At 41.3% G+C, this 16094-nt stretch overlaps 1 protein-coding gene across 7 annotated transcripts in view; it reads left to right on the top strand.

The window, feature by feature from the left end:
* The window catches only part of ZNF131 (zinc finger protein 131), a 30480-nt gene that overhangs the window by 6969 nt on the left and 7417 nt on the right, over nucleotides 1–16094 (top strand). For 5 of the 7 annotated variants that reach the window (XM_032337475.1, XM_032337469.1, XM_032337470.1 and 2 more), the window contains 2 exons: nucleotides 1927–2071; nucleotides 13963–14648. In XM_032337475.1, coding sequence (XP_032193366.1) covers nucleotides 1927–2071; nucleotides 13963–14648 — 831 coding nt within the window. Of the gene's footprint in view, nucleotides 1–1926; nucleotides 2072–13962; nucleotides 14649–16094 lie in introns of those variants that run through there. The other 2 variants (XM_032337474.1, XM_032337476.1) reach the window with 2 other exon arrangements.

The raw sequence follows: 16094 nt of genomic DNA, 5'->3' as shown, positions 1-16094 counted from the left end.
TATGAGCCTGGGGCGCCTGGATGGCTCTGGGTTGAAGCCTCTGCCTTCAGCTCAGGTCATGATCCCAGGGTCCTGGGATCGAGCCCCACATCAGGCTCTCTGCTTCCCTTCCTCTCTCTCTGCCTGGCTCTTTGCCTACTTGTGATCTCTGTCTGTCAAATAAATAAAATCTTAAAAAAATGAGATTATGAGCCTGCAGTGAATGAAGTCATAGGTATTCAAACTCTTCTAAGCCTGAATGTTTCCTGCTGTCATCTTATATAATTTTTTTTTTTTTAAGTGTATAAATCTTTATTTTGGACTTAGGAGTTGAGCCATCTGGGGTTGATTCTAGTTTTCATCACTCAATTAACTTGCCAAAGTCACAGTTATTAATTTCTGTGCCTCAGTTTTTCTATCTGTAAAATGGAGGTTACAATAGAGTTCTCTATAGGATTGTTGTGAGGATTGAGTTAATAATTATGAGGTGTTTGGAGTTGTGCTTGGTATTTGTAGTGTTATGTGTGTGTGTTTCATTAAAAATCAAAACCTCATTCCACTTCAAGAAAAATTTACACGTTTTTAAAATGGACTTTTGTTGTACTTTTAAATATTTGGTTAAAACTCCTTAAAAAAATTTAGTTCCTCTCTTATAATAAAGAATAACATGGTCAAAAGAATAACCAGGAAAAAAAAAAGATGTAGGAGACTCAAAAGTAACCTTCAAAGAATCCAGTTATTTTAGTTTGCTTATTCAGGTATATAAAGTACATAGGAAGAACATAAAAGTATTTTTATATTTGCAGTTGTGTATATTTTATGCAGTTTGGACATGGGCATTTTTTAGTGTGAAAATTCTGTGTTAAAAGTAGTTTTCTTTTGGAACACCTGTCTGGCTCAGATGGTGCAGCATGTGACTCTTCATATCAGGGTTGGAGGTTCAAACCCCAAGTTGGGTGTAGAGATTACTTAAAAGTCAAATAAACTAGTTTTCTCTTTGTTTCAGTAGATTTTTGTAGCCTTGCATTAGCAGATTGAAATAATAATATATAGCATTGAAGAGCACAAAGAAATAGAGTATCTTTTGGGGCAACATTTAAACCTAAAACTTGTAAAGAAAAGTTGGAATTATGGAAGCTTAATTTTGAAAGTGATTTTAGCTCTTATTCATTCCTACTTTGTGTCTCTGCATTTTAGGGAGCATTGTGTTAGATACTGTGAGGTGAGTGTACAGAGACAAAAATCATTTCCCTCTAGCTTAGAGTCAAGAGATGCCCATGAGTTGTAATTGTCAGAACAAGTACAGAGTTCACCTGAGGGGTGGGGAGAAGGGCAGACCATTAAATTTTCATTTAGTATGTGGCATTAGAATTGGGCCTTCAAGGGTGGTAGGATTTGTACAAAGATGAAGTGATTAAGCATTCAGGAAGGAGGGTAAGTGTTCATAAAGACAAGGAAGTTTTAGAAGTGAAGGGTTTGAAGATCAGTATATAGTATGGGATTTATAGAATTTAAAATTTGGAAGGAAAGATAGTGGTAAATAGAAAAATAATGTGAAATACCTTGAAATAAAGGCAGAGTGGTATGGAACTTTATTTGCTGAACTGTGGAAAGCTCTTGAAGATTCGGAGCTGAGTTGATTCAGAGATCCTTGCAGTAAAGTACCATGTCTGACCTGTAATAGCCCATTCATATATTTGAGTAGATAGGTAGGTCATAAGGGACTTAGAAATCTTTGGGAAAGATCTTAAAGCACTTTGGTAGTTATTGCTGGAACTTGGTACGGTCTTACCATCTTGGTACCATTAATGAAAATTCCACCAGGAAATGATGTTCCAAAATTCAGATACTGATCAGGTTTTGAACACTGTGCTTTTTTTTCTTTACTAACGTGAGAGCATTTGAATCAATGTGAGTACATGCTAATGGACATCTCTTTTTCTACAGGTGTTAGTAAAATGGCCTTCCGTCATTTAATTGAGTTCACATATACAGCAAAATTAATGATACAAGGAGAAGAAGAAGCCAATGATGTATGGAAAGCAGCAGAGTTCCTACAAATGCTAGAAGCTATCAAAGCCCTTGAAGTCAGGTAATTACTTTCTTAGTGACACAGTTATACTCAGTCGTGTACACCTTGTTAGTCAAGATTTTATTACATGTTATGTCATAAACAACTGATGTTTTAAAATAAGGACTATTTAAGGGTCTGTAAAATTCTGGATACTGATTGCTCTTTCTCTCACACTTGATTTCTTGTCCTTATGTAAAAACTGCTAAGGTTAACTAAAGTAGCATGTTTTGTGTCTAATGAGGAGGACTAGGCAGCATTTAAGGAGTTATCTGGGTCCCTGTAAACTGTTCCGTTGGATTTGAGTTATTAATTGCATGAAGCCTTACTCTAAAAAGGGTTTGGCTTACCAAGATTAAGTTAATACTGTTTAAAAATAAGTGAGGAAATGGATGAAGATTAATAGACGAGATGGGGGCGATAATCAGTGAAGTTAGAAATATGGTAGCCAGTACACCTGCCGTTTATGTCTGTATACTTGCTAGATGGGCTAAATCTCACTCTGAACTCTAAAGCATCTAGTGCAAAGAGAAAGGAAAGAAAAACCCTAAGTTACATTATGCATGGTTATGAGAGCAAACCGTTGCTTAGAAGCAATTCCTGGTATTCAGACAGAAAATTTCTCATAGAGAGTATGTATTAAGTGATACATTATATGATACAATGAATAAAGACTTCCAACATCTTTCATAATGAATATTGGCACCGTAATATAGTGACTAAGAACAAGAGTTCTCGAGTCTGGTAACCTGGGTGATATCCTAGCTCTACCACTGTGTGACCTTTATGAAGTTACTTGACCTGTCAGCAGCTTGACTTCCTCATCTGTCAAATGGGGATAATAGTCCTTTCTACATAGGATTATTTGTGAGGGTTAAATGAATTAATGCATCTAAAGTACGTAGCATGGTATCTGGCATATAGTATTCCAAATTGAACTGGTCTTACAATTTTATATCTCCTGGCTCTGTTTCTTATGACCTTAGTGTAGTCATTGGCATAACACTAAAGTGCAGTTTGGTGAACTCAATTAGAAACGGGGCAACATGATTTAGTCCAGCTCACTGGTGTGGTTCAGTCAAAAGATGTAATTTAGAATAATTCTAAGAAATAATTGAACTGTAATCATCCATAAGTACCATTTTTCCATTTTAATTAGTTTGGTGACAGAATTCAAGATTAATCCAAGAGCTTGGTGTGTATGTATTCTCTGATGCCTAGAGCCTGGCACATAGTAGGTGTGTGGTACACATTTGTGAATGGACGGATGGGTGCATGCTGATTAAAACCGGATCAGCACTCTCCTGTAGGGAGAGCTGAAACATGCTCAACAAAATTGAGGTGTGTTGAGGATATATATCTGATGATGCCATGCTTTTTCAAAATGCAAGTAAAGGGAATACAGTATGGATGGGGCAACATCAGATTTGTGGTTAAATTCTGGATGAGAACCTTTTGGAAAAATGTTTTATCCGTGTGGTCCCTTTGCTCAAAGTAGTGAGTAGTATCTCATTGTGGGGAAGGTCCTTACAGCAGAGCAGTGGAACATATTCTGACAGTGCCCTAGGTTGGATTTGGGAGGGTTAGAAATTGAGTTCATGTGTATAGTCATTGGGAGATGAAGGTAAGAACAGCTGGGCACAGCTGTTTTCCCAGGCCTGCCTATTTAGAACCTTTTAGAAGATTTATTATCGTAAGAGTGGGATCCTTACAGTAATTAAAACCATAAGTAAATGCTTTCAATATAAATACAGTTACATGTTGAATTGTTTCTTAACCACTTCTGCATGCAGTATACTCAAGAGTTCTTTACAAACAGGAAGACAGCAGCTTTATGTATTGGCAGTTTATAATAATGCAATTTAGAAATAAAAGTTAATTTAGTTGTGGTTAAATTGACTGATTAAGGCAACTGTGTATTGAGATTATTATATAATGTTTTGCAGATTCAAAAGGTGAATTAGGTGCTCTGCTCACATTCGCAGTATGCAAGTATTTTTGGAATATAGTGTCATCTTTTTGAATGACACTGACGAAAGTATGAGGACCTTATTTTGCTTTGCTGGAGTTGCATTATTGTTTGTTTGAAGCTGTGTAGGACAGAGTTCTTGATAATTTGTTAGGAAGCAGCAGTTGCCTTATAGATTTTTCTTCTCCAGCCTGTTGGTGTAATTTACATGTAAAACAGTTCACCAGATTAATACCGCGTTTGAATTTTGGCAGTTGTATACAGTGGTGTAATCCCTACCATAATCAAGACACAGGAACATTTCCATCATCCCAGGTTTTCTCATGACTCTTTAGTCAGCCCTCATCCCCAGCCTCAGTTATCCACTGATTTGGTCTTGATCACTGTAGTTGTATTTTATTTAGAATATCATATAAATGGAGTGTAGTTTTTTGTTGGACTTTTTTCACTTAGCGTTATGTTTTAGAGGTTTGTCAGTGTTGTGGATATTAGTATTTTGTTCTCTTTTATTACCAAGTGGTATTCAATTGTATGGCTGTACCACCTGTTGATGGTGTTTCCACCTATTACAAATAAAGTGGCTATTCTTTTCATTTCTCAGTAAGTATCTAGGAGTGGAATAGCTGGGTTGTATAGTAGGTATATTTAATTTTTTTTAAGCAACTGCTAAACTGTTTTCCAAATTGTTGTGCCATTTTACATTCCAACTTGTAGTGTTTGAGGGTTCCCGTTGCTCCACAGCCTTGCTAATTCTTGGTATGATCAGGCCTTTTCATTTTACTGTGCTAGTAGGTATATAGTGGTTTTAATTTGCATTTCCTTACAACTAATGATGAAAATTATTTCATGTGCTTTTTTGCCGTATGTTTATCTTGTTTGGCAAGGTGTCTGTTTAGATCTTTAGCCCATTTTTAAATTGGGTTATTGTCAAGAACTGTGAAGGGTCTGAGATTTTATCCTATTCGCAAGCTATAAATTGGCCTGCCAGTTTTTTGGGATGCTGGCAGAAGACATGAGACTCCTGAGCCAGAGAGAAGGGCCTTCATTTCTCTTACAGCATAAGGAGCAGCATGAACTCCATGCTTATACCAGTTTTTCTTGCCCTTCTCAGTGCCCCCCCCCCCCAAATCCCTTAGGGGTGACAGCAGTGGCCTAGGTGTGTGCCGTATGTATTCACAGTGGTTTACATCACATTTGAGGAACACCTGGCTTTAGGAAACCAAAGTTTTTTTATAATGAGGTGCAAGCAAACCTGCCTAGAGGGGCCATATCTTCATTATACTGGGCAATAATTGAAACTGTGCTCCACTTGAGCAGATGAGCATTCTCTTCTAAGGCTATTTGCTGTGGAGACAACCTTGAAAAGATCCAGAAGAAAAGGTATCTTTGTTTACAAGACTTGCAGAAACATGAGGGGTCCATGGAGAGTTATCTTCCAACAATATCCTTGTTTCTACATTATTTTAGCTTCTGGTAAATTTTTCCAGGAGTATACTACTCTGTGACCCCTCTGATTAATCTGGTCAGTAGGGACTGGTCCTAATCCATTCAGTTTTTTTTTTCACACTGGATTTAATTAAGGCAGCTGTCAACAGAACTTGAAGCAACAGGATGTGGTCACCCTGCAGCGCTGAGCTTAACCATCCACTCACTCCCCTGAGGTCCTGGACTCAACCAACTTAGAAAGCCAGGTAGCTTTTATCTTTAGTCTTTGTGTTGACTTTTCCACTTAGCGGTAAGCATTAATCCAAGTATAGCAAGATCTTTTTGCACTTGATAGTCTCTGCATTGGCCCGCTGGGAGGAAGTCTAGGGCAATTTTATCATCCATAATAACCCTAACCAGTGATTTGAAGCTTACGTGAATGACTTCCAGGGCCCAAGTGGTGTCATTGATCACATAGGCTTAAGTCACCTTTTTAATTGGATGATTCCCATTGTAGGGAAAACTACCCAAGGAGCACATGTAAATAACAAGTCAGTTATTCTTCGAGGAAACTCCCCAAGTACCCAAAAGTTGCCCTGTTTTTGGAGAGATCATCACTTCTGTCATCTGAGAACTACACTGATCTGTTAGTGGTGTTTCCTTAAAAACTAGATGATCTCTTCTGCCCACCCCTGAAGCACAAGTCATCATACTTTTGGGGAGGGAAGTTAGTACCTGGCTCTAATACAAGAAGTATGTTCCCTAGGGCATATAGGTGAATTGGAAAGAAAGTGTTGTTTACAATGGTTTGTGCCCCAGAATAGGACCATCATCATTCCTGGGGCAGAAGCCTCAAATGTGGCTTCCCCCTTTCCCGGATTGAACCTGGTCATTGTTTTTTTTGGAGGGATTGTCTGAAGGCAGTCAGTTCAAACCATTCTTTGTCTTATGCACCTGAATGCCACTTGAGTGGTAACTATCCACCTCATGAACTGAACCTCAGTTTTGGGAGTAGCAGTGGGGCAATATGGAACATGTAGGAACTTGGCCATTCCCTGCTGTTTCCAAAAGACTTCTGGGTATAGTTAAGGGAAGTGATCATCGAATCATGGTCAGAGTCATTGGGCAAGGGAGAGTAGATCTAGCAGTTGATTTAAAGTTGCTTATAACAGCCGGGGAGAGGTGCATCAGTGCATTTTCCTACAGAGGAAGGCCATAGGGGCAGTTCTAAAGGACAAAGACCATTAATACCTTCCTCCCTCATACCTCTTGAGTCTAAGATTTTTCTCTTGCAGGTTTCAGGGTTGTTGCTCTCCCTTCACCTCCATAGAACCACTGTGTCCCATTCTAGTAGCTGTAACTTCACCCCTTTTCCAGTTATCCCCTCCTCTTACCCAGACGTTTCATCCAGAATGGTCAGGGACACAAAGGCATTTTCATTAAACTTTAAAGACCCATTATCTCTTCCATTTTGACTCAAAGGGGCCAGTCTTTTCTTTCTTTTTTTTTTTTTTTTTTAAGATTTTATTTATTTGAGAGAGAGCAGGCAAGTGAGCATGAGCCAGGGGTGGTGTTGAGCGGGAGGGAGGGGAACAAGCAGACTCTGCACTGGATCCCAGGACCCTGGGATCATGACCTGAGCTGAAGGCAGAGGCTTTAACCCACTGAGCCACCCAGGCGCCCCAAGTTTGAATCTTCTAAGACCAGTTTTTTAAAAAAATTACTTATTTTAAAAATTTTTTTATTAATATGTAATGTATTGTTAGCCTCAGGGGTACAGGTCTGTGAATCACCAGGTTTACACTTCACAGCACATACCTTCCCCAGTGTCCATAACCCAACCCTTTCCCTACCCCCTCCCCCTGGCAACCCTCAGTTTTGTGAGATTGAGAGTCTCATACGGTTTGTCTCCCTCCTGATCCCCTCTTATTTCATTTATTCCTTCCCTACCCTCAAGGCCCCCACATTGCCTCGCAGCTTCCTCATATCAGGGAGATAATATGATAATTGCTAAGACCACTTTTGACTGGACTGTCACCTGGAAGAAACACCAGCCAGGCTTTGCCAGGATTGTCATTGCAAGGGAAAGAAGAGGATTGTGTCTAAGAATGGTTAGGGCAGAATTCAAAATTTCCAATTAAGTTTCTATAACTTCCTACCCATTTTGTCTTGATCATTATCCAGGAAACAGCTGAGAAGAGATGGTCCCTTTTTGGGAATGGCTGAGTTCGATGACCAAACTGCCTTACTCAGATTTTTGGACAAAGAGGAGATAAGGGAAGTAGAGTCAGAAATCTTCCGAAGTCTGTGTTGAAGGAGGCTTTTGTAGTGCTCTATATTATCTATATCTGGATGGTAGGGAGCTTGCAGGGTTCATCACTACTTTGACTGTCAGCCAATTATTGAGTGGCTTTAGGCACAGAATGATCAGACTGCAGATGATCCAGACAGCTGAACACACGACACAGATTAGTTTCAAGGGCACAGTGGTGTGGCCAGAACCAGCAGATCAGTCTGGAAAAGCGGCAGTATAACCTTAAAAAGGTTCAGCAGTGGTGAGACTGTACTGATAGCCCTGGGATGGGGTCAGAGGTCCAGTCTAGTCAGTCTTCAAGAACGGTCAGACAATGCCCCGGGCAATGTAGCCTTCTTTACAAGATATATAGGCCAGCGTTTGGTGGGTGTCACAAGTTCGCATCCAGTGGCAACTTCTCTGTCAGAAGCATGGGTCCTTTACTTTATGCTCTCTGTGATGGTGGCTGTGTCAGCATGTTCAGAATAATACTGGGTCTAGGGGGTAAGTGATGGAAGTCTAGGCAATGCAGTCTTGCTCAGCACCTTCATTCTTGTTAGTATCATTAGAGAACAGGCCCTTACCATGGGCATGTGAATTAGGGATGCAGATAGTTTGCTCAGTAACTGCTGTTGTGGTCCTGAGGATAGATGTCTTAATCTGCCAAGATTTCCAGCTCTTCCAAATAGCTAGTCATTGACAGCAGCCCAGGAGTCAATAAAATACAATATGGTTCATTGTGGAGAATGTTTCCCAGGGCCGTGAAGAAAGCTTTTGAGTTCTGCCTTCTGAGCTCAGTGACCACATCCACTTTTGTGTAGTTGGTGCTAAAGCTGAGCATTTGCAGCAGTCCAGAGAACACCTTCAGTCTTGAGTTTAGCCAAAGCATCAGTGAATCAAAGACCTCGTCAATTTAGTGGCTTCTTTGGGCAACAGAGTTGGGGGAACTTCCATTTTTTTTCATGTAAAGTCAAGAGATCAACTGCTTTCTTGAGTGTCTTTTTTTTTTTTTTTTTAAAGATTGATTTATTTTAGAGCAAGTGAGCAAGTGGTGGGGAGGGGCAGAGGGAGAAGAGAGAATCTTAAGGAGACTTCCCGCTGAGCAGGGAGTCCTACTCCCACCATCCCTCGACCCTGAGATCATGACTTGTGCCAAAACCAAGAGTCAGACCCTCAATCATCTGAGCCACACATGTACTCCTTGAGTGTCTTATTTCTGTTTGAGAAGTGAGACTTGGTGGTTATGTTTCACCTTGCTAGTCATGAAGTCTTAGTTGATGCATTCCCAGTGGCAGGCAGTATCAGGCTGGAAAGCCTGGAAGCCTGAATGGGTTTCAACAAGAGCCCAACAGCAAGCTAATCCTTTTCTTTTCAAAGGGATTGTACCTTGTAGATGTGGCAGGTATAAAACCCGAGGTACAAAACCCAAGGTACACCCTGTGGGTGGAGTCTAGCTCCCTTTGCCAGAAGCTCTAATCTGCGAAAGAATCTATATCAAAGAGTTCTAGTTCAAACGGGCTGTTAAGAGTAGTAGGGCCCCCAAAATGGAGACTGTGCCAGTTTGATGGGTAACTTCCAGAGCAACCTTTTGGTTTGAGCACCACTTAAAAGATCCCGACTTGGGGGCGTCTGGGTGGCTCAGTGGGTTAAAGCCTCTGCCTTCGGCTCAGGTCATGATCCTAGGGTCCTGGGATGGAGCCCCGCGTCGGGTTCTCTGCTCAGCAGGGAGCCTGCTTCCTCCTCTCTCTCTCTCTCTCTGCCTGCCTCTCTGCCTACTTGTGATCTCTGCCTGTCAAATAAATAAATAAAATCTTTAAAAAAAAAAAAAAAGATCCCGACTTGAAGATTAGCTGATATAAAGAAGATAGTAGAATGCCCAGGAGAGGTACCTGCTGTCTCTAATGTCCAAATAACAATCCTTATTTTCAGGAGGGAGAGAGAGGAGGTAAAAAAACATAGTTTTTCTTTTATTGCTGGAGGAATTGAGTATTGTGAATCTACTGGACTTAGTCCCAAGAAACTCGAGTTGATGAGCAAGCCTCTGAATTTTATTGAGGGTTCATCAACACCTGCTCATGGAGGTGTGCTGACATTGTGGTCGGGACCTTTGAGACAGACTTTTAGCTTGCCAGTCAGCAGGACATCAGTATAGTATAAACTTCAGACCTCACAAGATAGAGACACTCATGTTAAACCTGACCAGCTGCTGGTGCCATCTGTCAGGGGGTTTCTTACAGTAGCTCTTCTCTACCTGTGGCTCTTTCCATTTGGGACAATCCAGTTCTGATACCTACAGAATTGGGCAGTGTAAATGCCATAGCAGTTCCTGCTGTACATTCAGATTTAGCAACAACAGTATGTACTGTCAGCTTCCACCTGCAGGGTTAAGACAGGCTCCCTTTCCTGCTGTGAACCTTGCCCAAACTCCATGGGTTGAATGGAAGGTCTTCTTTTCCCCATGGTAGAATGGTGAGTTGTCCTGAATCTAACAGAGCCATGAAAATTTGAGTCTCTCCCATTCCTGGGTTTCCCTCTGCATCCTTGGATTGGGTGTATGGTGTCTTCACTATACCCTTGGGGACAGGGAGACCTTGGCTCTACCCCTAGTTATCTTCCTCCAAGCAGATGAAGTCAAGGTATGGGGGGCGGGAGGAAGAGACAGAGAGAGAAAGTGACTCCATGCCAGTAAGCAAGGCATATTTACTTTTGATTTCAAGCAGATGAGAGCTGCATGTGGCTTGACTAAGCAAATTTCAAGTGTTTTCGGCCCATCAAAAGCCCTCTGTTGGCCAGCAAGCTCATCATTACTGATGCCGTCTATTTCCTTTTGGGGAATCCCTTGATTCAGCTGCCTTGTCCACATTGCTTTTATTTTATTTTAATTTTTATTTATTTTTTTAAAAAGATTTTTATTTATTTATTTATTTGACAGACACAGATCACAAGTAGACAAGAGAGGCAGGCAGAGAGAGGAAGAAGCAGGCTCCCTGCCGAGCAGAGAGCCCGGTGCGGGGCTCGATCCCAGGATCCCAGGATCATGACCTGAGCCTAAGGCAGAGTCTTTAACCCACTGAGCCACCCAGGCGCCCCTCCACATTACTTTTAAGTTGGGGCCATAAGATTTTTTTAAGATGTATTTATTTATTTGAGAGAAGGAACACAAGCACACGAGCAAGGGGAGGGGCAGAGGGAAAGGGAGAGAATGTTGAGCAGAGTCCCGTCTGAGTGTGGAGCCCAGCATGGGGCTCCATCTTAGGACTCTGAGATCATAACCTGAGTGGAAATCAAGAGGTGGTTGCTTAACCCACTATGCCACCCAGGGACCCTGTGGCCATAAGATTTACATGCCTTTTGGCAGACTCAGATGACTTACACACTGGTGGCTTTTTAAAAAAGAGTGTACCTTTGCTGCCCTTTTGTCACGATAACAACTCTTACGTTTTTACCTAGTTTAACATTAAGGTTGGGATTTTCAGGAGGCCTGATCACAAGAATTTATATTGTTTTGGATTCTTTCCTCATTCTCTAGTGACTCATCTTCATCAGCATTATAAACCCAATTGGCAGGAAGATTTACTAGTCAGTGCCTCACCACAGGAGTTTGTCTCAAAGAAATCTCCCCAAGAGCACTGTAGCACCCTTGTGACAGCCAGGACAGTACTGCGGGGAAAAACTCCCGAGACCTTTTACAGTCCTCTCCACGTGGCTATAAGGAGGACAAGACAACACTGCAGGAGAGGCTGAGCCCTGTGATGGCCCAGGTTGCCATTCTTCTTGATCTTTCTTCTTTTTTTTTTAAAGATTTTATTTATTTGACAGAGCACAACCAAGGGGAAGCTGTAGGGGGCCTGTTGTGGGGCTCAATCCCAGAACCCTGGGATCGTGATCTCAGCTGAAGGCAGAGGCTTAACCAACTGAGCCACCCAGGCCCACGCCCCCTCATCTTTCACGTGGACTAGGCGAAGTTCTAATGACTCATTTCTGTTAGTAGCAATTGCAAGTGTCCCTCCTGTAACCCTTAGTTTTGGTAACTTATTTGTAATGGGGCAGGGCCTTCTGTCTCTACCCCTGCCCCCCCCCGTGAATCTCAGTTGTTTTGATGAGTTAGACTTAAGGCTGACCACCAGACTGGCAGGGAAGTCCTCCCCCCAACCTTGGGAGAGTTTGCAACACCAGGGAACTGTTCTAGCAGCTGTCCTTGAACTTACTGCCAGCTACTAATCCTGCAACTTCCAGTTTTTCCTCATTATAGGTGTTTCAGTTTTCTGAGGCTGCCATAACAAAGTACCACAAACTGGGACCCAGAAATGTCTTGTCTCACAGTTCTGGAGGCTAGAAATCCTAAATTACAGTGTTAGCTGGGCATTGCTGCCTCAGAAGCCTCTCGGGGAGGATCCTTCCTTGCCTCTCCCACCTTCTGCCAGCCCCAGGTGTTCCTTGGCTTGTGGCAGCATGACTCCAATTTTGGCCTCCATCGTCATTCACATTGCTGTCTTCTGTGTCTCTCCTGTGTGTGTGCGTGTGTCCAAATGTACCTATTCTTACAAAGACAGAGCTGTATTAGAGTAGGCCTCACTCTCATGACCAACTTTCTTAACTTAGTTACATGTTCAAAGACTGATATCCAAATAAGGTTACATTCACAGGTGTTAGGGGTCAAGACTTCAGCATATCTTTGAAGGACACAGTTTAACTCCTACAGTAGGCAGTTAAGTGGAAGACCATGCATTGCCTAGTTGACCATACAGTTTGGTCAGCATTTTTGCTGCCAGCTCCAGTGGACTTCCTCACATCCTAGTATTTGTTTTGTGGGGCCTCATCCTTTGTCCTCCAGAAAACCTTGTCTTTTTTGGCATCCTGTCCTTGTTGCCAAAACCTGGCAAGGAGTGTGGCAGATCTGAGATGTTTACCCTATTTGAAGGCAACAAGTTATCCTTCATAGTTTCACGGATGCTGATAAAAGATATTTGTTAAGTCAGAAGGATTTTACTTTTTGCACAGTAAGGAGCGCGAGTTTTATATTTGTGCCAGTATTCCCTTCTCCCCCAGAGGGGTGACATAGAGTGGCCCAGGTGAATGCAGTGTGTCTAGTTGGTTTACATCACAGCTGAAGCATCTCCAGAGTAGGAATCCCACATCTTAGATGATGGACTGCAAGCAAAGCTGCCCAACTGTTGCCCAGAGGGAGCCATACTCTCTGTCTTTTTAGATTGCTGGCTGTACTGCAGACAGCCTTGAAGAGAATGCCGAAGAAGAGCTGTCAGTGCAGGAGATGTGCAGGAACATGAGACTCATGGATAATTGTCTCCCAGTAGTTGTCTTCTCTTATTTAGGGTATTGGATTGTGAGAAAACTTTTTATACTGTCTGTACAGACCTTTGACAGATAAATGTGTGCACGTGTTTTGTCCAGGTCTGTGGCTTGATTTTTGTTTTGTTTTGTTTTGTTTTGTTTGCGGCCTACCGTTTTGTTAACTTTTTTTTTTTTTTTTTTGGTCAGAGAGAGTGAGCACAGGCAGACATAGTGGCAGGCAGAGGCAGAGGGAGAAGCAGGCTTCCTGCTGAGCAAGGAGCCCGATGTGGGACTCGATCCCAGGACACTGGGATTATGACCTGAGCCAGAGGCAGCCGCTCAACCAACTGAGCCACTCAGGTGTCCCCGTTTTGTTAACTATTTCAAAGGACAAAAGGACAAAGGACAAAAATCTATCAATTTTTGCCATTAGGTCTTCTGCTTTTTGCGTACTATTTAAGAAATCTTTCAGTAACCCAATTTTACAAAGATTTTCTCCTGTCTTTCTCTTGACGTTTTAGTTCTTACGTTAAAGTTTGTTATCCATTTTGAAATAATTTGAGTGTATGATTGAAGAGTGATAGTTGAGGTTTATTATCTCCATGTAAAGACCAGTTGTTCCAGCACCACTGTTAAAAGTTCTTTCCTCCATTAAGTGACTTTGGAACCTTTATTTTTCAAAAATCAATTGAACAAGTGGGTCTGTTTCTGGGCTTGACTCTGTTCCATTAATCTTCATGTCTGTCACCAGTATTGTGTCTTAACTTATTGTAGCTTTACAGTAAGTCTTGAAATTAGGTTATATAAGTCTTCCAATTTTGTTTTTTGCCTCTCCGTATAAACTTTTCTATGAACTTATCAATTTCTTCCCAGAGCCTGCTAGGATTTCCATTGACCTTACGGATTTTTAAATCTGTACATTATGTGTTTCAGGAACAAAGAAAACTCCGCTCCATTAGAGGAAAATACCACAGGAAAAAGTGAGGCAAAAAAAAGAAAGATTGCAGAAACTTCAAATGTTATCACTGAGTCATTGCCCTCTGCAGAATCAGAACCTGTTGAAATTGAGGTGGAGATTGCCGAAGGCACAATCGAAGTGGAAGATGAAGGCATCGAAACGTTGGAGGAAGTGGCTTCTGCCAAGCAGTCCATAAAGTACATTCAGAGCACAGGGTCCTCTGATGATTCCGCCCTGGCACTGTTGGCAGATATTACCAGCAAGTATCGGCAAGGTGATAGAAAAGGGCAGATAAAAGAAGAAGATGGTTGTGCATCTGACCCCACAAGCAAACAGGTAGAAGGTATTGAAATTGTGGAACTTCAGCTGTCACATGTGAAGGACTTGTTCCATTGTGAGAAATGTAACCGTTCATTTAAATTGTTTTACCATTTTAAGGAACACATGAAATCACACTCCACTGAGAGTTTCAAGTGTGAAATATGCAATAAAAGGTATCTTCGGGAGAGCGCATGGAAACAGCACCTCAACTGTTACCACCTCGAAGAAGGTGGAGTCAGTAAGAAGCAAAGAACTGGGAAAAAAATTCACATATGTCAATACTGTGAGAAACAGTTTGACCACTTTGGACATTTTAAAGAGCATCTTCGAAAACATACAGGTAACTAGCAAATCTTTATGTTAAAAGTGCATATTTCCACATTCACTGCAAGTCTGAGCGTCTAATTCTTTTTTTTATTTTAATAACACAGCAGCCATCTCCTGTATTTTCTAATATGCAGGCTGAGCTCACATTGTTCTTCTGATACTAGTTTATTGAAATAGTCCTACTTTAAAAGCAAAAATCATAACAGTTTTGGAAAGTAGTTGTTACTCTTAACGCCTTGCCAATTTTTGTATTTTTAAAGAAATACACAAAGCAGTTTGTGATTATTTACTAAGGATCATAAATTATGAAGTCCTAATTATATGGAATCTTCACTGTTACTGTTTTTTTACATTTCCCGTCTCTCGTTTATACATTACATAGATCTGTACACTTAGGAACAATCCCTGGCATGTTTATACCTTTGCGTACATTTGGTCACCTGTACCAAGGTGGTAGCTAGGTAGGCAGTATCTGTTCATCTTCCCACACCTCTTCAAGAGCACCCAGTGTCAGGACTGATGGGCAGCCAGGAGATGAGAAAGGTAAAGTCTTTTACTTCCCTCCTCCTGGAAGCCCTCTCAGGCATGCAGAAGCAATCGCAGGGATGCCCACTGTGAGCCTCTGGTCCTTAGAGTTCTGCATCCATCCCCTATGCCTCTTTTCCCCTCCTTCAGAGTTTCTGTCTTCCCACCTCTCAAGCATTCTTTGTTAAGTCTCCTGTGTCACACACAGGAGCTACTAGCTACGACTTGAATCGTGTGTGGGGGGAGAGCAGTGGATATGGTGTGCTAAGTGTCAGACTCTAGATACTTGTCCCCAAGTTCTGTGTGGTGGCTAAAGCTGTTTAGACTGTTTAATACAGTGAATACAACATAGGTATCCCATACCATTCAGAGTCTTTGTCTTTGCTGGAGTTTGGAAAATTTCCAAGAAATTTTGTCCTAGATCCTTTGCTGTCCTTAGTTCCTCTCTGCATACTGCTTGAAATTGAGGAAAGAGGTAGATTCAGATAAATGTGGTATGGTATCCCTCACTTTTAAATGCTTGGTATCAATACTCAGGGACTGAATAAATGTCAGTATCAATATTCAGTGGTTACATGAAACAGAATCTCATACTTAAATCTTCATATGGATTTAAAAAGCTTCCGGATACTAGTTTGGGTAACTAATAGGCATTTATCTTTTGGGAAAATGCTATCTGATTTTCAATCATAAAGGAATATTTATATTAGGAATTATATATTTAGAAACTGCCTGTAGTAATCGTTTTTGGTCCTTAAATACCCATCTGTTTTAATGTAACTTAGTTTTGCAAAACACTTGCTATACCAGCAGCACATTAAATTAGTAAATAAATGTTACTTGGTAACTAGTATCCTTTGATAAGGGCTTTCAGTATCCCAACAGGTATCAGTCACCTTTATCTTCTAGTAATGTAAAAGTAGAAGCAATTTTC

This window comes from Mustela erminea, chromosome 3 (assembly GCF_009829155.1).
Source record: "Mustela erminea isolate mMusErm1 chromosome 3, mMusErm1.Pri, whole genome shotgun sequence".
NCBI classification, from domain to species: Eukaryota; Metazoa; Chordata; class Mammalia; order Carnivora; family Mustelidae; genus Mustela; species Mustela erminea.
The sequence above is the reverse complement of the archived record's forward strand: the minus strand, read 5'-3'. Positions and strand labels throughout refer to the sequence as shown.